At 39.3% G+C, this 17803-nt stretch overlaps 1 protein-coding gene across 1 annotated transcript; it reads left to right on the top strand.

Moving 5' to 3' along the window:
* Nucleotides 1–540: 540 nt before the first annotated feature.
* On the top strand, nt 541–16257 carry LOC139954943 (uncharacterized). Its single transcript, XM_071954967.1, has 6 exons — nt 541–985; nt 1941–2117; nt 4793–4981; nt 9496–9681; nt 13715–13846; nt 14594–16257. Exons 1-6 carry the CDS (start codon nt 847–849, stop codon nt 14974–14976), a joined length of 1206 nt encoding a protein of 401 aa, XP_071811068.1. The 5' UTR covers nt 541–846; the 3' UTR covers nt 14977–16257.
* The last annotated feature ends 1546 nt before the right edge of the window (nt 16258–17803 follow it).

Here is a 17803-nt window from a genome sequence, read left to right as displayed (position 1 = left end):
TTTTCAGGAATATTCGATGAAAATTTAGATATTCGAAAAGGCTGACCTATATTTTATTTGAGTTTAATTACAACATTATTACCACGTATCATTTTATTTTAGTCTGTTCTTCTTTTTTGTTTTTGTTTTTTGGAAATAGTTTAATACTTTCGAGATTCTCAAAATCATCTCAAATCTAGCAGCTTATTCGGTTGTATTAATGGTCAGGTAGATTACTTATGGAGGCAACCTCTGGCATTATCATTTCCTGATGCAAATACCGTTGCGTAGATCTTAAGCGATAATTTCGAGGGAAAGCTCACTAAATCGTTGCCAGCTATCCTTGTACTTGACGGAAACGGTGCCCAATAAAACCCGGTCAAAAACATGAGGAAAAGAATTGTATGTGTTGATGTAAACTTTGTACAGGTTGCAATCAAATCAAGATATGTATATCGATAAAATAGTTATAAATGGTGTAACCATACCTTGTATAACGGAACTTATAGTCTAGTGAGCTGTGTCGAATAAATGCAAATGTCACAACTCTATAATATATCAAAGGACTGTCTGATATAAGAACGCCATAAAAATTCCAAAAGAGGAATGTTCATAATACAGGCGCTACAAACACACACAAAAATGTATGGATTATATTTCATTTAACAACTCAACTTTGTGTCTTTCGGTTCGGTTTACACATTTTCTTTCGATGACATCTTTAAGCCCCTTCTTGTGTGAGATAAAAAAAAACCTTGGATTATTTTGAAATCTATTCAAATTGGGGAATACTTCTCTCGGAATTATCAAACCTTGGATGCCTCATGCAGCTAGTAGATTTCTAGCCTAGTGAGTGGCCACGCATGTATGAGGAATGAAATAATCGATAGATATCTTTCTCACGTCATCTTGAGACATTTGTACTTCAAGTTTCTTCTTATAGGACTTATTATGGAGATCATATTTTTGTCGTTTTTGTATCTTCTTGTAGAGACAGGGGAAGCAGGTAATTATCTTCACTTTATTTATGTTTGTATGTATATTAGATCCTCCTGCAAGCAGGAACTCGCGAAGAAGCCTAAATGGCTTATCAAAGCCGCAAGCTGAGGGAAGTCAGTCTCTCACATTCATATTTAAAGTCCATGATTATGAATTGTTAATTGTCAACAACTCTGTAACTGGACGACATACATTAATCTGGGAGTGACTCGAACCGGGGACCTTATGATTGAAAGGCACCGGTGTTAACCACTGAGCTAACACTCCACTTTATTCTCAAGTACTTTCAAGTTTGTTTTTATTGTCTTTTGGCACAGTAAGCAGACTTAGGTACATCGTTTGACTTGCGTGACGTGTGGCATCTGTATTTTGAGCGTTTTTAAAAACGACAGATTATCAAATTCATTTATATGTATTATGGTTTCTATCAATGACGTTCCGAACTTTATAGTCCCCACCTCGGCCTCCACGTCCCCTTTCCATTACAAAACAGTCCTGAATTGGGCAAGGAAAATATGTCTATCATGTTTAAAATGTGCTCAAAAGCAACGTTAATCGAAGTTAGTCGGTATAACTGTCAGAAATCTTAGAAACTCTCTTGACTAATCGACGGATGAACCTGATTTGATATACACATGCACCGCATGCCACATTACATTAGGATTGTACAACCATATGCAACTGCAGGCCGCGTAGCAAGGCTGTGGCACAGGGAAGGGGCCCCCTGTGCAGACCATAATCCACCCCACCACCCTGTGCAGACTATACTCCACCCCCTCCCCCACCACCCACCATTTGTACAAAAACTTTGCACGTTTACATGAAACACATATATCGTGCTCCTCCCTAAACCGTTGGTTCTGCCCCCCCCTAACCCCCTCCTTTACTCCCACTCAAAATTCCTGGCTACAGTTCTATAAGTATTGAAAAAATCAATGTTAACATGCTTTTCTATCCGCCAGGTAAATCGTGCAACGATACACTCGCCCAGCACCCCAGTGGGTCTAGTTGGTCCCCTGTTCCCTGCCTCACGTGTCACTGCCATGACGGCATCAAGGCATGCGCACTTGCGGAATGTCCTCGTCCAGGGTGTATCTACACAGCTGTTCCGGACGGACAGTGCTGCCCAGTGTGTGTCGGTGAGTTTGAATTCTATATTTAACGGCAGAGACGTCGAAAGATAGGTCGAGACCCAGGGACAATTAAGGCTATGCCCCTGCCCCTTTTGAGCTCTTTATTTAGTATTTCGTAGAAATAGGAGTATACACTATTTTTAATCCATGTATTCCTGAGTCCCCGGCGAAAGTTTTCCCGTCCCTAGTAGCTGTAGCCTCTCCTGACCACCCCCTCCCCTCCCATGTCGCCAGGCGTGTTTAAAACCCGTAAAGGATCGCCTCCAAATTTGCTAGAAGATTATAAGCGTTTACAAACTTCAAGCTTTGCACACGGCCTCTCCATATTCCGTTTTCTTCGCTGAACTGAAGACGTAACTCCATAATTAAAACTATCCTTAAATGTCTGGAAATAACATAAAGGGAGTACAGCAAATATTTTTCAAATTTGAGGGCAATACTAACGACCTTTGCATTTCACCACATGTGGTATACACAGAACTTAAATCCTTCATCTATTATTTCCAATTGTCCGGGCGTTATTTTGGGACGGGGGATGGGGGACGGGGGATTTCCCAGTTTGGGTTTTTTATTGTCATGACAATTGGAAACTGAGAAGGTAACTGGGATAAGAAACAAGAGTTTACCATTCTTCGGCGTCTCAGACTCCTTTTATTTCCTCTTGTGATTTTCATTCCGTTCCTGTATCCTCCCCCCCCCCCTTATCTTTCTCCCCCGTCGAACGTACCCTCTCCCCTCGCCTAATATGGCTCAAAGTATTGAACAAACAAGGGGGCTCATGGTTCGTTGTCGCAACGATCGTATTCCGAACTTATCATTAACTGATCTTATAACGTCCGATAGAATACAGCGTATGACCAGGGAGTTGTTATGGAACAACCCCCTGGTATGACTATTTGTTCACACAGTCGGTGTCGTTAAATTTCAGGTAATATTCAACACTAATATCCTATCCCAAAGTTAGCGGGGACCGATTTTTTTTGATGGTTTATTTATCTATTATTTGACTTTTTGTATAGACGTGTCATGGATACTATAATATTAGGAAAAATATGTTTGAAAGAGATTCATAAACTAACATGAATTTATTTAAGTTAAAATACGAGTGAGGGAGCCCATGGAGGTAATATTTTAGCTTCAATATACCAATTGCAATATTATTAAACAAAATATCTGGTAGGATTGGTATACAATTACCGGAAATTGTCGACTATAAAACCTGACATTTGGTCTGATGACTGCAAATATATATATAGTCCAAATATTAAATTCGTTTTACAGGCATAGCATATTTCAGGGTATGGAATTGTATAGGCCTATATAAATCTCAAAACAGTCACTTTCCGTATGTGTGAATTATTAAAAGTGGAGTCGATATAATACGAGGCCAAGTCACACTACAGCGATATTTTATCGGAATACGGTCCGATTTTTCCGATTTTAGGACGAAGAGTGAGGTTTGTAGTAGTGAATGTAATGAATGCAGTGGAGTATTCGAATACCTACTCCAAATCTGAGGGGTTCTGGAACGGACTACATTCTGAAGTGACGTCACATCGAAAAACGATAAAAATCGGAAGAGAAATCGGATAGCTATCCGATAAAAGGAAACGGAGTCAATATCAAAAGTTAGGAGAGGGCTATTCCACATCGGAATCGCTCAACATATAGCAAATCAGGTCCTTTATCACTGTGGCTAGAAGACCCGAACGGAAAACTGGCTGTTTCGATTCCTCTGGGAAAATCGGATAGTATTCCGAAAAAGTCGGTATAGTGTGACCGGCCTTTACTGTTCATACGTTTATAGAAAATAGGTCAGACCAATATTTCTATGGGGGCGGGGGGGGGGGGTGGGGTTGATAGGAAAGCGATGACGACAGATAAAATAGTTTTCCTCTCCATTATTTGAAATTTTTCTCATAAAATTGTTATAATAACGAGTAAACAGAAAAGTGTCAGCAGAATGCGGGTCCGAGAGGATGAAGGGAGTGGGCACGGGGAAATGTCAAGACTTTATGCATTCTATAAATAAAGAGGAGTTATAATCCCGATAATGATGCGAAGATTACTGTTAGTAAAGTATAATTTCCGGGTAAGAAAATGGAGTAAGTTGATTGGCATTCATTAATGAAGACAGAAACCCAATCATTATTATATTGGTTTGTGTGATAGAGATAACAGCGATGAAAAAAATCTGCCCCAAACAGCTAGTTGGAAAATGTTATTCAGTCTAGGAGATATCACAGGTTTAATGTTTACACCAATTGCTCGGTGAAGACTTGATCCAGTCCAAATATGACATTACCGAGTCACGTGTGTTTATTTCTTTGCCCCCTTTTACATTTACAATGTTTTTTATATTTTACATAGTCACGTGTGCTTATTTTTTGCCCCTTTTACATTTACAATGTTTATTTTCTCAAGTGGAAGTGGGTTTAGCAAATGTTCAGTCTAAGATATATTTTTACCTTTTAATATGACCTTTATAATAGCACAGATTTCAGGCTACCTTAAAAAATATGAAAAGAAAACCATAAAGAAAAGCAAAAAAGAATTGGGCCAATCAATACCAATTATGACCTTTGAGTTTGGGATGATTAAAACCGCACGTTTAATGTAATTATCGTTTTGTAGATGTTATTGGTGACTTCTAAACTGACATTTTATTTCTTCTTCTTCAGATGAACTGTCTTGCAAGTTTGAAGGTAAAACCTACTCTGCGCATGAGCAGTGGAGATATTTAGCTGACGAGCCATGTGTAACGTGTCGTTGTGCACGCGGTGAGACAACGTGTGGCATTATAAACTGCCCCTCACCTCCGTGTAATAATCCAGTCATTCCACAAGGAGAGTGCTGCCCGCAATGCATAGGTAAGGACCGCCCTTTAATTAAACAACTAAACACAGATGTTATGTATGTAGTCAGTGGCGTAGGAAGGTACTTTTGAGTGGGGGGGGGGGGCTGAAGACTGAAGGCCGGCCTGGGGGAGGGGTCTAAGGGTGTCCCCCTCCCCTTTGGATTTTTTTTGCATTTCCAGGTGGCCTCAGATGCAATTTGGTGCAATATAGCACACTTCAACCCACCCACTCCATTTTGTATATAATTTTGCATTTTCACCTGGCCTTAGATGCAATTGGTGCTCCAAATGAGATTTTTTTTCTCATTTGGATATGAAAAAGGGGTTTTCTGACTTGCGAAGCGGGGGGGGGGCGGAATGATACTTCCGCCCCTCCACATTTTTCACTGGGGGGGGGGGGGGCTGGCGCCCCCAGCCCCCCGGTTCCTACGCCCTTGTATGTAGTAGATCCTCCTGCAAGCAGGAACTCGCGAAGAAGCCTCGTTGGCTTATCAAAGCCGCAAGCTGACCGAAATCAGTCTCCTAGATTCATATTTAACGTCCATGATTATGAATTGTCAATTGTCAACAACTCTGTAACTGGACGACATACATTAATCTTGGAGTGACTCGAACTGGAGACCTTTTCATGATTGGAAGACACCGGCGTTAGCCACGGCTGAGCTAACACTCCTTCAAGATTCTAGCTTGATTTACGGTTTGCCTAACAAATTGTGTAGATTTCTACAAAGTACAATGTAAAATACAAAAGAAAGAAGAAAAAAGTGCAAAACAATCTAGTGTAAGTGATACTTCTTATACTTTGGCTTCAACAGCTGCAATATTTGCTTTAATAAGCCAAATGTAATACATTAGAGACCGAGACCCAATCCGATGCATTGCAATCCGAAAACGTTTGTGATGTTTATGAAAATGTTTATGAATGTTTAAAAATGTACAAAATCATACAACATTAAACAAACAAAAAACAAGCAACAAAACTAAAATGGAAAATCGAAACATCATAGCTAAACCATAAAACACAACTATATATCGGCCTAACCTCTACTTGGTCTCGCAAGTGGCAAACTACTTTAAATGTAGTGGTCCTTTTTTACCCAAAACAAGCAATGACAACATGTATAGAGCTTATATAGGGAAAGAAAGAGAAAAAAAGTCATGTACCCATGACGGGGATCGAACCCGCACCTCGCCGCAAGCGACGCATCCTAACCAATTAGACCACATGGGCTGCTGATGACCCAGCGAAGACTTTAAATATATTATACACTTCAATAAGGCATCTATTTTACAATTTTCTGACAAAAAAACGTTGTTTTAATGCTTTCTTGACCTTCGACTTTCAGATATCGAAATCTTTTATCACAAATGATTGTTTAATTAGAAGATTTCCTTCATCTTTTAAGAGAAATATCAGTGTACTGATTGAACCAAGCTATAGCTAAGAAGTTTGACCCTTACTCCTTTTCTTCTCCACGCTTCAATAGACAACTAAACTCCTTATGTCCTGACACGGACGTTAGTGACAACAAGCTACTACAATTGTAAACAAACTTAACCCCCATTAAAGACGCACACACCATATCCGACATTGCCGCGTGAAATGGTAGTTAGCTGACCTACAAACAGAATGTGGAGATCAATCATGGGACACTTGTGCATATACTTTCATTCGATGAGCTCTAATATATGTATAAGCCGATTGTATTACTACACAAATTTCTCTCAGTTGTTTGAAAGATATTGACATAAGTCATATAATTACTCATATATATTTCTTACAAACCTCCTTCCTACCTATTTTGCTTCTTTTCTTAATCCTATAGCTGTCTTCATTAGTCTTCATCAATAATGGTTTATAATTTTTGAGAAAGAAAACCCTTAAAACGGATCTGAGTCAATTAAAATGACTGAGCTATATACTTAATCAGTAACACAGATTATTCGGGCAGTTTCTCGGAACTTGATGAAATGACTCGAAGAAGAAACATAAGAATTAATACTAGGTGTACTTTTTGATTCCTTGCCGAAGGCCGAAAGGAATCTATGCGATGGTGATGGCGTGTGTGCGTGTGTGTGTGTGTGTGTATGTGTGTGTGTATGTGACGCTTTGCTTGTAAACACGGTATCTCAAGAAGTTAAAGTTGGATGAACTTCAAACTTGGTATGTGGGTAGCCCTTAGTAAGTAGATGATCCCTATTGTTTTTCATGGAGTTCAAAGGTCATTTGAGGTCAACAGAGGTCAAAGTCTGAAAACCTTGTAAGCACAATATCTCAAGGAGTAATAGTGTTTGGAATTTCAAACTTAGTATGTGGGTAGCCCTTAGTGAGTAGATGGTCTCTATTTTTTTTCATGGAGGTCAAAGGTCATTTGAGAGGTCACCAGAGGTCATAGGCGGAAAAAAATTGTAAACACGGTATCTCAAGAAGTACAAGATGCTTCAACTTGAAAATTAGACTGGGGATTGACCTAGGATAGCAGATGATCCCAACTCTTTTTCATGGAGGTCAAAGGTCATTTAGGGTCACCAGAGGTCAAAGGCGGAAAGCCATGTAAACATGATATCTCAAGCAGTAAAAGATGCATGAACTTTAAACTTGGTGTGTAGATAGCCCTTGGTGAGCAAGTAATATCTGTTGTTTTTCATGGAGGTCAAAGGTCATTTGGGGTCACCAGAGGTCAAAAGTTAAAAAACTTTTAAACATGATATCTCAAGAAGTAAAAGATGCTTGAACTTTAAACTAAGTGTGTTGATAGCCCTTGGTGAGCAGGTAATCCCTATGGTTTTTCATGGGAGCCAAAGGTCATTTGAGGTCACCAGAGGTCAAAAGCTGAAAACCATGTAAACACGATATCTCAAATAGTAAAGTTGACTTGAGCTTTAAACATAGTATGTTGTTAACTCTTATTGATTAGATTATCCCTGTTATTTTTGATGGAGGTCAAAGGTCATTTGGGGTCACCAGAGGTCAAAAGGTAAAAAACTTGTAAACACGATATCTCAAGAAGTAAAAGATGCTTCAACTTTAAACTTAGTGTGTTGATAGCCCTTGGTGAGCAGGTAATCCCTATGGTTTTTCATGGGAGCCAAGGTCATTTGAGGTCACCAGAGGTCAAAAGCTGAAAACCATGTAAGCACGATATCTCAAATAGTAAAGTTGACTTGAGCTTTAAACATAGTATGTTGGTAACTCTTAGTGATTAGAATGATCCCTGTTATTTTTGATGGAGGTCAAAGGTCATTTGGGGTCACCAGAGGTCAAAGGCTGAAAACAATAACTCCCATTGACAGGGTCTGACATGTTTTTTTTTTATAAATATGCTCATTTTAGGAGATACAAGGCAAAGAAAAAAATGTTTGTCAATATTTTAATATATGATAGAGCTCTGTGTGCTCTATAGACGAAACTAACTCCCACTTCGATCGGACACCTGGTTCTTAAGTTATGAGGTGCCAACGGTTGGATTTGATACCTTTTTAGCAATAACATTGTGTATGTACATTGGAGTGCATAACAATTTTAGGATAGAGTGCACTTCATCAAGGGGAACATTTTTCATAAAAACGTATCGCCATTCAAGGTTGCTTATGGGCAAAAAAATGTCCACTGACGTTAATTTTTGCAACAACTTCCAGTGACGAAGTCTGACGTGGCTGATATATTGGGACATATTGTGAATGCAGTAGGTGCACGTTTTACTAAATAACAGTTATGTAATCCAAGGTCACGAAAGGCCAATTATGGCTCTTGGGGGCAATAACTTGTGAAACTCCAACTGATATGGGTCTGACATGGTTTTCATGTTTTCCATGAAGGTCAAAGGTCACCACAGGTCAAAGTCTGAAAACCGTGTAAACACGATATCTCAAGAAGTAAAAGTTGCTTAAACTTTGTTTGTTGGTAGCCTATGGTGTGCTGATGATCCATAGTGTTTTTCATGGAGGCTAATGGTTATTTGAGGTCACCAGAGGTCAAAGGCTGTAAACCTTGTGAATACAATATCTCAAGAAGAAAAGTTTCATGAACTTTAACTTGGTATGTTGGTAGCCTTTGATGAGCAGATAATCCCTATTGTTTTTCATGGAGGTCAAAGTTGATTCAAGGTCAATTGTTGGTTATAGTCAGAATAAGTAGAATTATACAGAAGTTAAGTTTGTTTGACCTTCGACCCTCTTTGCATAGATATGCATTACTCAATTCTGCAAGACTTGCCATTTCTGCTCAGCATTAGATCGGTAGAAACTCTTTTACCTAAAGTTTATTATCAAATGGGCAAGGAATCACTAAGTCTTTTGACTTTCTGGTTGAACAATGAGAGACCGTTCGTTTTAATTTGTAAATGCAGTCTAATTAAACATTTTCTGTGCTACCATGTATAAGTGACAAATGTGACTGACGGCGGGAATTATAAGAATGCAAAACCTCATCCTCCTATCTTCCCTGCCCCTCCCCCTACCCCACCACCTCATGCACCCTCTCCCTTAAATTCTTTTGGAACTTTTCTTCTGTTTTTATTTATATAGAGCACTCTTGCCTATTCCGGGGAAGATTCCACCCAAACGGTGACGTCTGGGAGGAAGCTAGCTGTGTGCAATGTCGATGCAGTGAGGGCACTGTGGCGTGTTCTTTACCTAACTGTCCTAATGTCATCGAGCTTTGTGAACACCCAACTGTGTTGCCAAATCAATGTTGCCCGGTCTGCCCAAGAAGTAAGACTTAATCAATTGAATGAGAAAAAACAAACAATTACTCTGCCATTGTTACCCGGTATGTCCTAGATGCCATTGTTACGTAATATTGACGAGTTAGTTCGTGTACATGTTATCTTTAATTGTACCGTGAGCAGGGACAGCCATCTAGTACTTTGGATCAGAGATAGCGAAAGGCTTATCTCGAAGTTCAATAAATTCAGTTATTTGAATTCATAATGTGATAGGTAATATATGAGGTATGTGACCTAGAGTTTAGGTCATTCTTATTTTTTTTTTAAATTGAATTAGGAATACATTTATAAGTAGGGAAATATAAACTGGCATATATGCTCACATATATCCTTCATATATAGGATATATATATAGCATATAGCGCCTATACACGTAGTATACTTTGTAAGTGGTCAGTTTGTCATCTCAGTGACGTTGAAATATATTAATATAACATTTACACATCTGGGAGTTTGAACTTAATATCTAAAATGTCTTTCCACACACGGCAGAATCTCGTGACACCTGCACTGGTCATGTGTCGACGACGTGTCATATATTTATAGAAACCAATCATTTACATCGTTAAGTGCGTTATCTTATAGAGAATTGTGTGTGTCTGTATGTGTTAGTCAAGACAAGTCAGTGTTCGCTATGTAGTCTGTATTGGTACTATAGGCTCTCCACTGTAAATCGAGTTATTACTCCAATGAAACATGGCCGACTAGCCCAAACTAAAACATTCTCGGTCTCGCTGAGAAAAAGGCAATTCTTTACTATTAATGCTTGAAATATTTGATCATTAGTTTGACCACTAGTTACTCTCTTTTCTAATCTCTGTGTTCCATAGAAGAAAGGTACGGTATTATCAATATGCTTTGTCGACGCCAAACTACTAAAAACACAAGACAAACGCTTACACAAATATATCTAAATTTAGTGACGTAGGCCTATGGGCTAATAATGTACATTTCTTTGTTCACAAATCTCTGACCGTATTTATTTACATGTTTCAAGTATATGATTTTTGGTTAAAATAAGGAAAATTAAGGTATTGAACAACAGTTATTTAATGGCCTAGCATGAAGAACGTATCCTTACATGGGAATGATGTTAATTTTCTTTCCAAACAAAATCACAACTGTTTGTTTATTGATGTACCATGTATTAATTAATACAGTTTGGTAAAAAAAAACAATACACAATGCTTTTGGAGATTTTTTCGTGATTTTCTATATCATAATAATTATTTGATCTATTTATTTTTTATCATTAATTGTCTTTGCCGCAAAGCTAAAAAAAAATCTACGCAATTATTTGTGTTTATAATCATTCTTAAAGTGTACTCGTTTGGCGTCAAAAAACTTATTGATCCCGTACCTTACAACGTTCTGGCAAGTACAAGTACAGATATTCAAGCATTTTGAAAATAAGACAATGTTGTTTTTTTTTTGGGGGGGGGGGGAGGGGGTTGAAAGGAGTAATAGGTGCATTAGTGTAATGGCCCATGAGGGTCAACGATAAAACAATTAACAACGTAGTGATGAAGCACAAGGACGCACTGACTCTTTGCGTCGCTGCACTTGGCTGTGAATGGGTGAATAATTCATTTTCTACGCCTCATTTGTCAATGACTTGTATCCAGTAATAGGCTGTAAATTTTACTTGCATCATTTCACTCATATATGACCGACATTCTGTGGCGATGATATCGAGTATGGCTCTCAGACCAGGGAGTTGTTATGGAATAACAACTCCCTGCTCATACCCAGGGACGCTGATACTGCAGATTCGAGAAAGGGGACGGATAAGTGGGTGGGAGAGGTGAGGGGGGCGGAGGGGAGGGGCGGATCGTAAGTGCCGCCTATGTCAGCACCACGCCCGCAATAAGACTAGTTTGCTGATAATTATTGGTACGATCCCTTGTCCGGGCCCCCTTTCCCCGGATCCCCTTCCCCTCCCTTTCCCCGTTGTCGATGCCTGGTGGCCTGGACAGTATATTCGAGTATTACCGAGATATAAATCCGCACAAGGTATGTTTACACTAGATAACTTCAGGGAGTAAAAGAAATCCCCCCCCCCCCATTCATATCGAAAGCTATTAAGGAAGGAATATCTGTAGGTCTTAGCCTCTCCGCACGAATGGGTAAATGGCGGGGGGGGGGGGGGCAGGGAGCCTAGGTGAAAATAGAGGAGGGAATTTACATATTAAAAATCTGACCATTTGAAAAACATAAACTCAATTTCCAAATCAATTATAGCTCAGAAATAACATAAACAGCTTTCGGATCGGCTGGCACGCATGACGCAATCATGAACTTGCTGTCTGGTAAAATGTGGCAAATGTGGTGTACAGTTTACTGTGGCAGGTAACGTACAGTATACACTATGAAGGAAAGTTACTGAATACACAGGGAGAATTTCTGGCAAACAACTTAGTTCTCACGCGCATAGTCACTGAGTATGACGAATGAATTGGAGACTGTTTTCCGTTCGAGTGAGCTAGTCACCACGCAAGCGCGTTATCAGGTATAAATAACATCAACTTGACTCTAGTAACGACTCGGAAACTATACCGAAAGAATGACGGGCGATTAAAATAGATCTTTTTCAGTTTTATGACAATCATGGGTCGTTATTCAGGCAGCTATAATTTATTTCGGTGGCCAAAAGGCAACCACCCGAGCACCACAATGCAATGAAACTTCGCTTAGAGCGATATTTGTTTTAGAAATAACGCTTCTCAATCGTCAGCTTAAATCCAAAGTGACGCCCCTCCCTTTTTACCATCTTATTCGATTTATTTACACCTCTCTCCGACCTATTATCAGCTTGAACCTCCTAATGTCCCCCTGCCCCCCCAACCCCATACACATCATTATGCGCATGCTCTCCTTTCCCCTCGTACTCGAATCTGCTAATGCATTCCTCTTTGTCACCACTTGAATCGGTTAAGCCCCCCCCCCCTTCTTCCTTTAACGGTCAAAAATTCATTTCACCTAACATATAGTCCTCCCTTCTCCTTCCGTCACCAGCCAAACAGTTCATTGCGGGCCAGGCGCGTAGCCAGGAATTTGCCAAGGTAGGGGCGAATCTGTAGGCAAACTATCAGAGCCGTAGAATCTGTATTGAAAACTATCTAAGCGTAGCGCCACCATATGGCGATACGCGTACAAGAAAATTCTGGCTGAAAATGCTGGAAATGACACTTCCCAGGCCTTGTAAGTTGCATCTCAGCTGGAAATTACTAGCGATATCATAAAAACATACAAAAACAATATGCTCAATGGGGGGGGGGGGCGGTCGCCCCTTCGCCCCCCCCCCCCTTGGCTACGCGCCTGTTGCGGGCTCGATCCATCCAACCTTGTGACAGTTTAGACACCTTTCTTTCTCTGCAGTGTTGTACTCAACCTGTTTTAGATCGAAAATAACAAAGCAGAGTAATTATGCTTGAACACAACGATATATAAAAAACAAATGTCTAAACTACCTTTAATGGCCGATTAACCCATAATGTAATGGTCACTTTGACGCTGTACATAAAAGGGGACACAAAAATTATCACCCAGCTGGACACCATTTTAAGGGTAATCAGTACTGGCCACAATAGCATGCTAAACATTGCTAGAAGTTCTCCAAGGTACTTTCCATGAGGCTATGATTCTCAAAAAGTACTCCCAGCCATGAAGGAGTATTAAAAGAAACCATGAAAAATCTCATTGTGGATAACTAAAATACTAGTAAATTGCTCAGTGTAAATAAAAAACATGGATGATCATACTTGGAGGGAGGGGGTGGGGAGGGTGGTTCGGGAGCAATACCGATGACCTTTAAGGACGGTTATCCGTTACACATTTATTGTTAAAGACAAAACACCCCCACAAAAATAATAGATTAGTCCGTAACGCTTCTTCACTACCGAAGTCCCCCCAAAGACACATAAAACTAATTGTTATATTTGACTATAATTTAAATCGTGTCAATCATTGTTTAATATTTCCGATTCCTACTTGATTCCTGATCATTTAATCATTTTCAGCTATTAATGCCGACCGCCCTCAGATTGTTCTCAAGCAGTTCAACGTTCGAGAAGAGAGAAAAACAGTCGTCAAGTTAAAAGTGGATGTGAACTTTGATAACGATGGTCAAGGCCGGTCAATTAATATAACAGGTAAAGGCCATTATCAATTGTCTGACTGACTGACAAAATGCAAACACAAGATGGAAAATAATAGGACACATTTGGTTTTATGTAAATATGTCAAATTTCTCGTACGGGTTCAATTTATGCCTAATATAAGTTACCGATCATAATAAAAACTACATATAGAGACATTGGCTAAGATAGGTCAAGAAAAATGACGACCTTTATTTTGAGGAAGGCCTACAAAATGATAATAACATTGTTTTAAAGTTCAAATCGTAGACCTACATAAGATAGTATAAACAATGATGATAACAAAATCTATTGCCCAAACTTCGGTCTTCGTCATTCTTCGCCATTCTTCGCCATTCTTCGTCATTCTTCGTCATACTTCGTCATTCTTTACTTTGTAAACGTACATAGTTATATAAACGTGACAATATAGAGACCGGGTATTATTTAAATTTATTTTTTAAATTATTACAGCCATAAGGAAAGCAAACAATAATTATTTGTCCATCGGCATGAGTGAGAAGAAAACAAATGCTGCATGTGATTTGCAGTTGTTGACTTACAAAAGGAAATAATTTAATTAATAAATTATAACGTTGATCGACAACATATATATATGCCTATTGACGGGTATACTGTGATAGTCTTGTGTGGGGGTTGAATGTGAGGTTGGGATGGGGAGGGGGTTGGGGCTGGAAAAATTGCATACTTTGTTTTTTGCCCCAGAGAAATATCCTTTTTTTCGTTTTTTTTTATCTGTAGGGAACAACATGTGGCGAATTAGTGCTTGGTTCTGTAACAGACCTCCGAAGGAAAATATGATTCTAACAGACTATTCGTTACTAAACCAGCAAATACTCACGCACGAACAATCTTCAGTACCTGTTAGAAATGGACAACTCGGAGATATGGGCATTGTAAACTATAACATTAATGTGACTGGATTAGACTGTTCCCAGATTCGATATATGTGTTTAAGTTTTGATACAGTAGATACACCACAGATAACCGAAAGTGACGCTTTCGTGTTGAGCTCTTCGCCCAGTAAACGAAGATTAACTGCTTGTCGTATGAACTGGTATTGTAAGAGGAAGCTTCTTGCTGCCAGACGGCAAATACGCCATGGCCTTCGTCATCATTACTGATCTGAAAAGTACCATCAAGACTTGATAACTGGTCCGTTCTTATGAAATAATCACCATCGGCACCATTCGTGTAACCGTCCCAAGCACCTTGGATTACGCTGCCAGAGCACCATGAAAACTTTATTAGTAACACCATCAATCGCAGCTGGTCGCATAAGCTATAGACTTGGTCAAGACGTTCGTTCTATGTATAAATATCGTCGAATTATAACACTAACTCAGGGCGCCCTTCCACAAATCTGCCTGTCAGGAGAATTACCTTAAAACGAACAGATTTTCGAAAGAGGAAGTAAGGGCGCACTCATATTAATTGTAACAGGTAAAGTAAACAGCAGAATGCCATGGTTTCGAACAAGACTACATAAGCTATGGTATCAGCACCATTCTTATAACCGTACTGGTACGGTCGAAAACGCATAATCGGTCATATATATGCGCATTAAAGACTTTATAATCAACACCATCAATTCTAGCTGGTCGCAGTGGAGAAGTTATCACATCAGCACCATTCGTAAAACGGTACAAGCACCATGGAAAACGCACAGTTGCCATATAGCAGCACCACGAAGACCTTATAATCAACACCATCAATTGTAGCTATATAGCATAAGCTACCATATTAGCATCATTCTTCCTAAATCGTTCAAGAACCTTCTGAACGTTTAATCGGTCAAATAGCACCGTCAAGGAATTATAATCAATAAATATGTTATCATATCACCACGATTCTTTTATATAACCGTTCAAACACCTTGGAAAACCGTATAAATCAGCAACGGCTGTCGTAAACCGACATATGTTATTTTCTGTATAAAACTATTATAATGCCCATGTTTGGTTCTCTCACATTATTCACCAAATTCTTCCCCTCGGCAATAGTATTATAGTAGTAAACTTTACGATTACGTCAAGTATACATTAATGGCAGTCGTATCATCCATCGATATCTAATCTAGCGTTAATTGATTAAATTTTCATTGAACTCTTCAAACACCTGTTGGACATCTTCAGTAATTATAGCATGCTAAAATTAATTCAGAGCTTTCAAAACTGTTTTCACATATTTAGGTGTTGACCTTAAATCTCTATACTGATACTGAAGATGAATAATTTAGACAAATACTATAAAGGTGGCAGTATATTCTTTTTTTCGCTCTTATTTAATTTCCGAGGTGACCAATTTTTCACTTTTAGGCATATTTGTGGGGCAATACTGATTGCTTTAAAATAGTCTTGCTGTTCCTTCAAGGTGACCCGAGAAATACAAAATTTCCAAATAGATTTTTTATTATGTTTCATTTCATGGATCCACTTACAACCACCTCCACCACGCCCCTCCACCACCACTCCAAGATCACTCCAAGACCACTCCACCTCCACCACCACCCTCCACCACCACTCCTCAACCACTCCACCACCTCCACCACTACCTCTTATCGATTTAGACACTCCTGGAAAACTTAAATTCAACATCCTTGCGGTTTGATATATATATTAAATATATAAAGATCAACATACCATATACGCGTTCTCATCAATCATGACATACATCCATTGATACGTAACGGAAGTTATGGACAGAGACTAACATTGACCGTAACAAGTACCGGGGCGTGCATCGTTTACAGCATATGACCAGTTCCGGTCACATGACAACAAAATACACTGTAAATATGTTAGTTTCATTAAAATCACTACAGAAGGTTAATGCCCCTGGACACCGGGGATTCTGAAACAAACTCTTAGACGATGCTACCAACTGGGGAAAGTTTACAACGTGAAAAAGAGTGTTGAAAATTTAAATTTAAATTCATGCAGGGTAGTAGTGAAGTTTAAGCACTACCGGTTCACGCTGGGGCCCCTGTGGCCTTTTCAGTGAGAAAATGACTGGTTATTCTGATGGTCGGTGGAAAGAAGTTTTACTGATGAACATAATACGTTTCGTCCTTTGTAAAAAAAAAAATTGTTTGAGTATTTTCTTAACACTACAAATCGCCTCTGGGGGGCACCTGGGGGCACGATTTTTTTGGGGAAAGAACGTGCCTCCCAGGCCAACCCCTGGAGACGCCACTGGATCACGCATCCTGAGTCTATGCATGCTAAGGTCTTGAACATCTTCCTCCTTACATTCCGGGACACATTTCATATTGCCGAATTTGCCATCTGCTCCCCCCCCCCCCCCCCCATTTACAACAATATCTATTCTAATGAATGTTTACTCAATAACTCGTTTATCAAGATTGATAACAACATTTCCTATTCTGATATAGTGACCCCCCCCCACCCCCAAAAGGCTATTTATTAGCAATTTGTTAATTGCAATTTGTTGAATTATACTCTCATCATTTCAAAGTTGAATATTAATATTTCCCTTTTACTCTGTATTATGGCATAATTTTCAGCTATCCCAAGGGCTTGGAAATTTAACTTAAAGACCTATACCTATCAACCAAATGGTAATATTTAAAGGCTTTTTAAATATACTACATCTTCTTGTATCACACGGGGTAACCTATAGCTGTTTCACCAACAGGCGCGTAGCCAAGGGGGGGGGGGCGAAGGGGCGATCGCCCTCCCCCCTTGAGCATTTTTTTGTGTACGTTTTTATGATATCGCTAGTAATTTCATAATATAAAATGCTTAGATGCAACTTGCAAGGCATGGGAAGTGCCATTTGCGATCTGGGAGGCATTTTCGGCCTGTTCACCAAAGGCGTTTCCAAATGGGAACAAGGCAACACCGTAATGATTACCGCTGTAGTGATATGTTTACCCTTCCTTTAGTTGCGGTTAGGGATCACAATAAGAAATAATATTTTCAATTTCGT

Source organism: Apostichopus japonicus, chromosome 17 (genome assembly GCF_037975245.1).
Source record: "Apostichopus japonicus isolate 1M-3 chromosome 17, ASM3797524v1, whole genome shotgun sequence".
Lineage (NCBI taxonomy): Eukaryota > Metazoa > Echinodermata > Holothuroidea > Aspidochirotida > Stichopodidae > Apostichopus > Apostichopus japonicus.
This window is presented reverse-complemented; position numbering and strand designations above follow the sequence as displayed.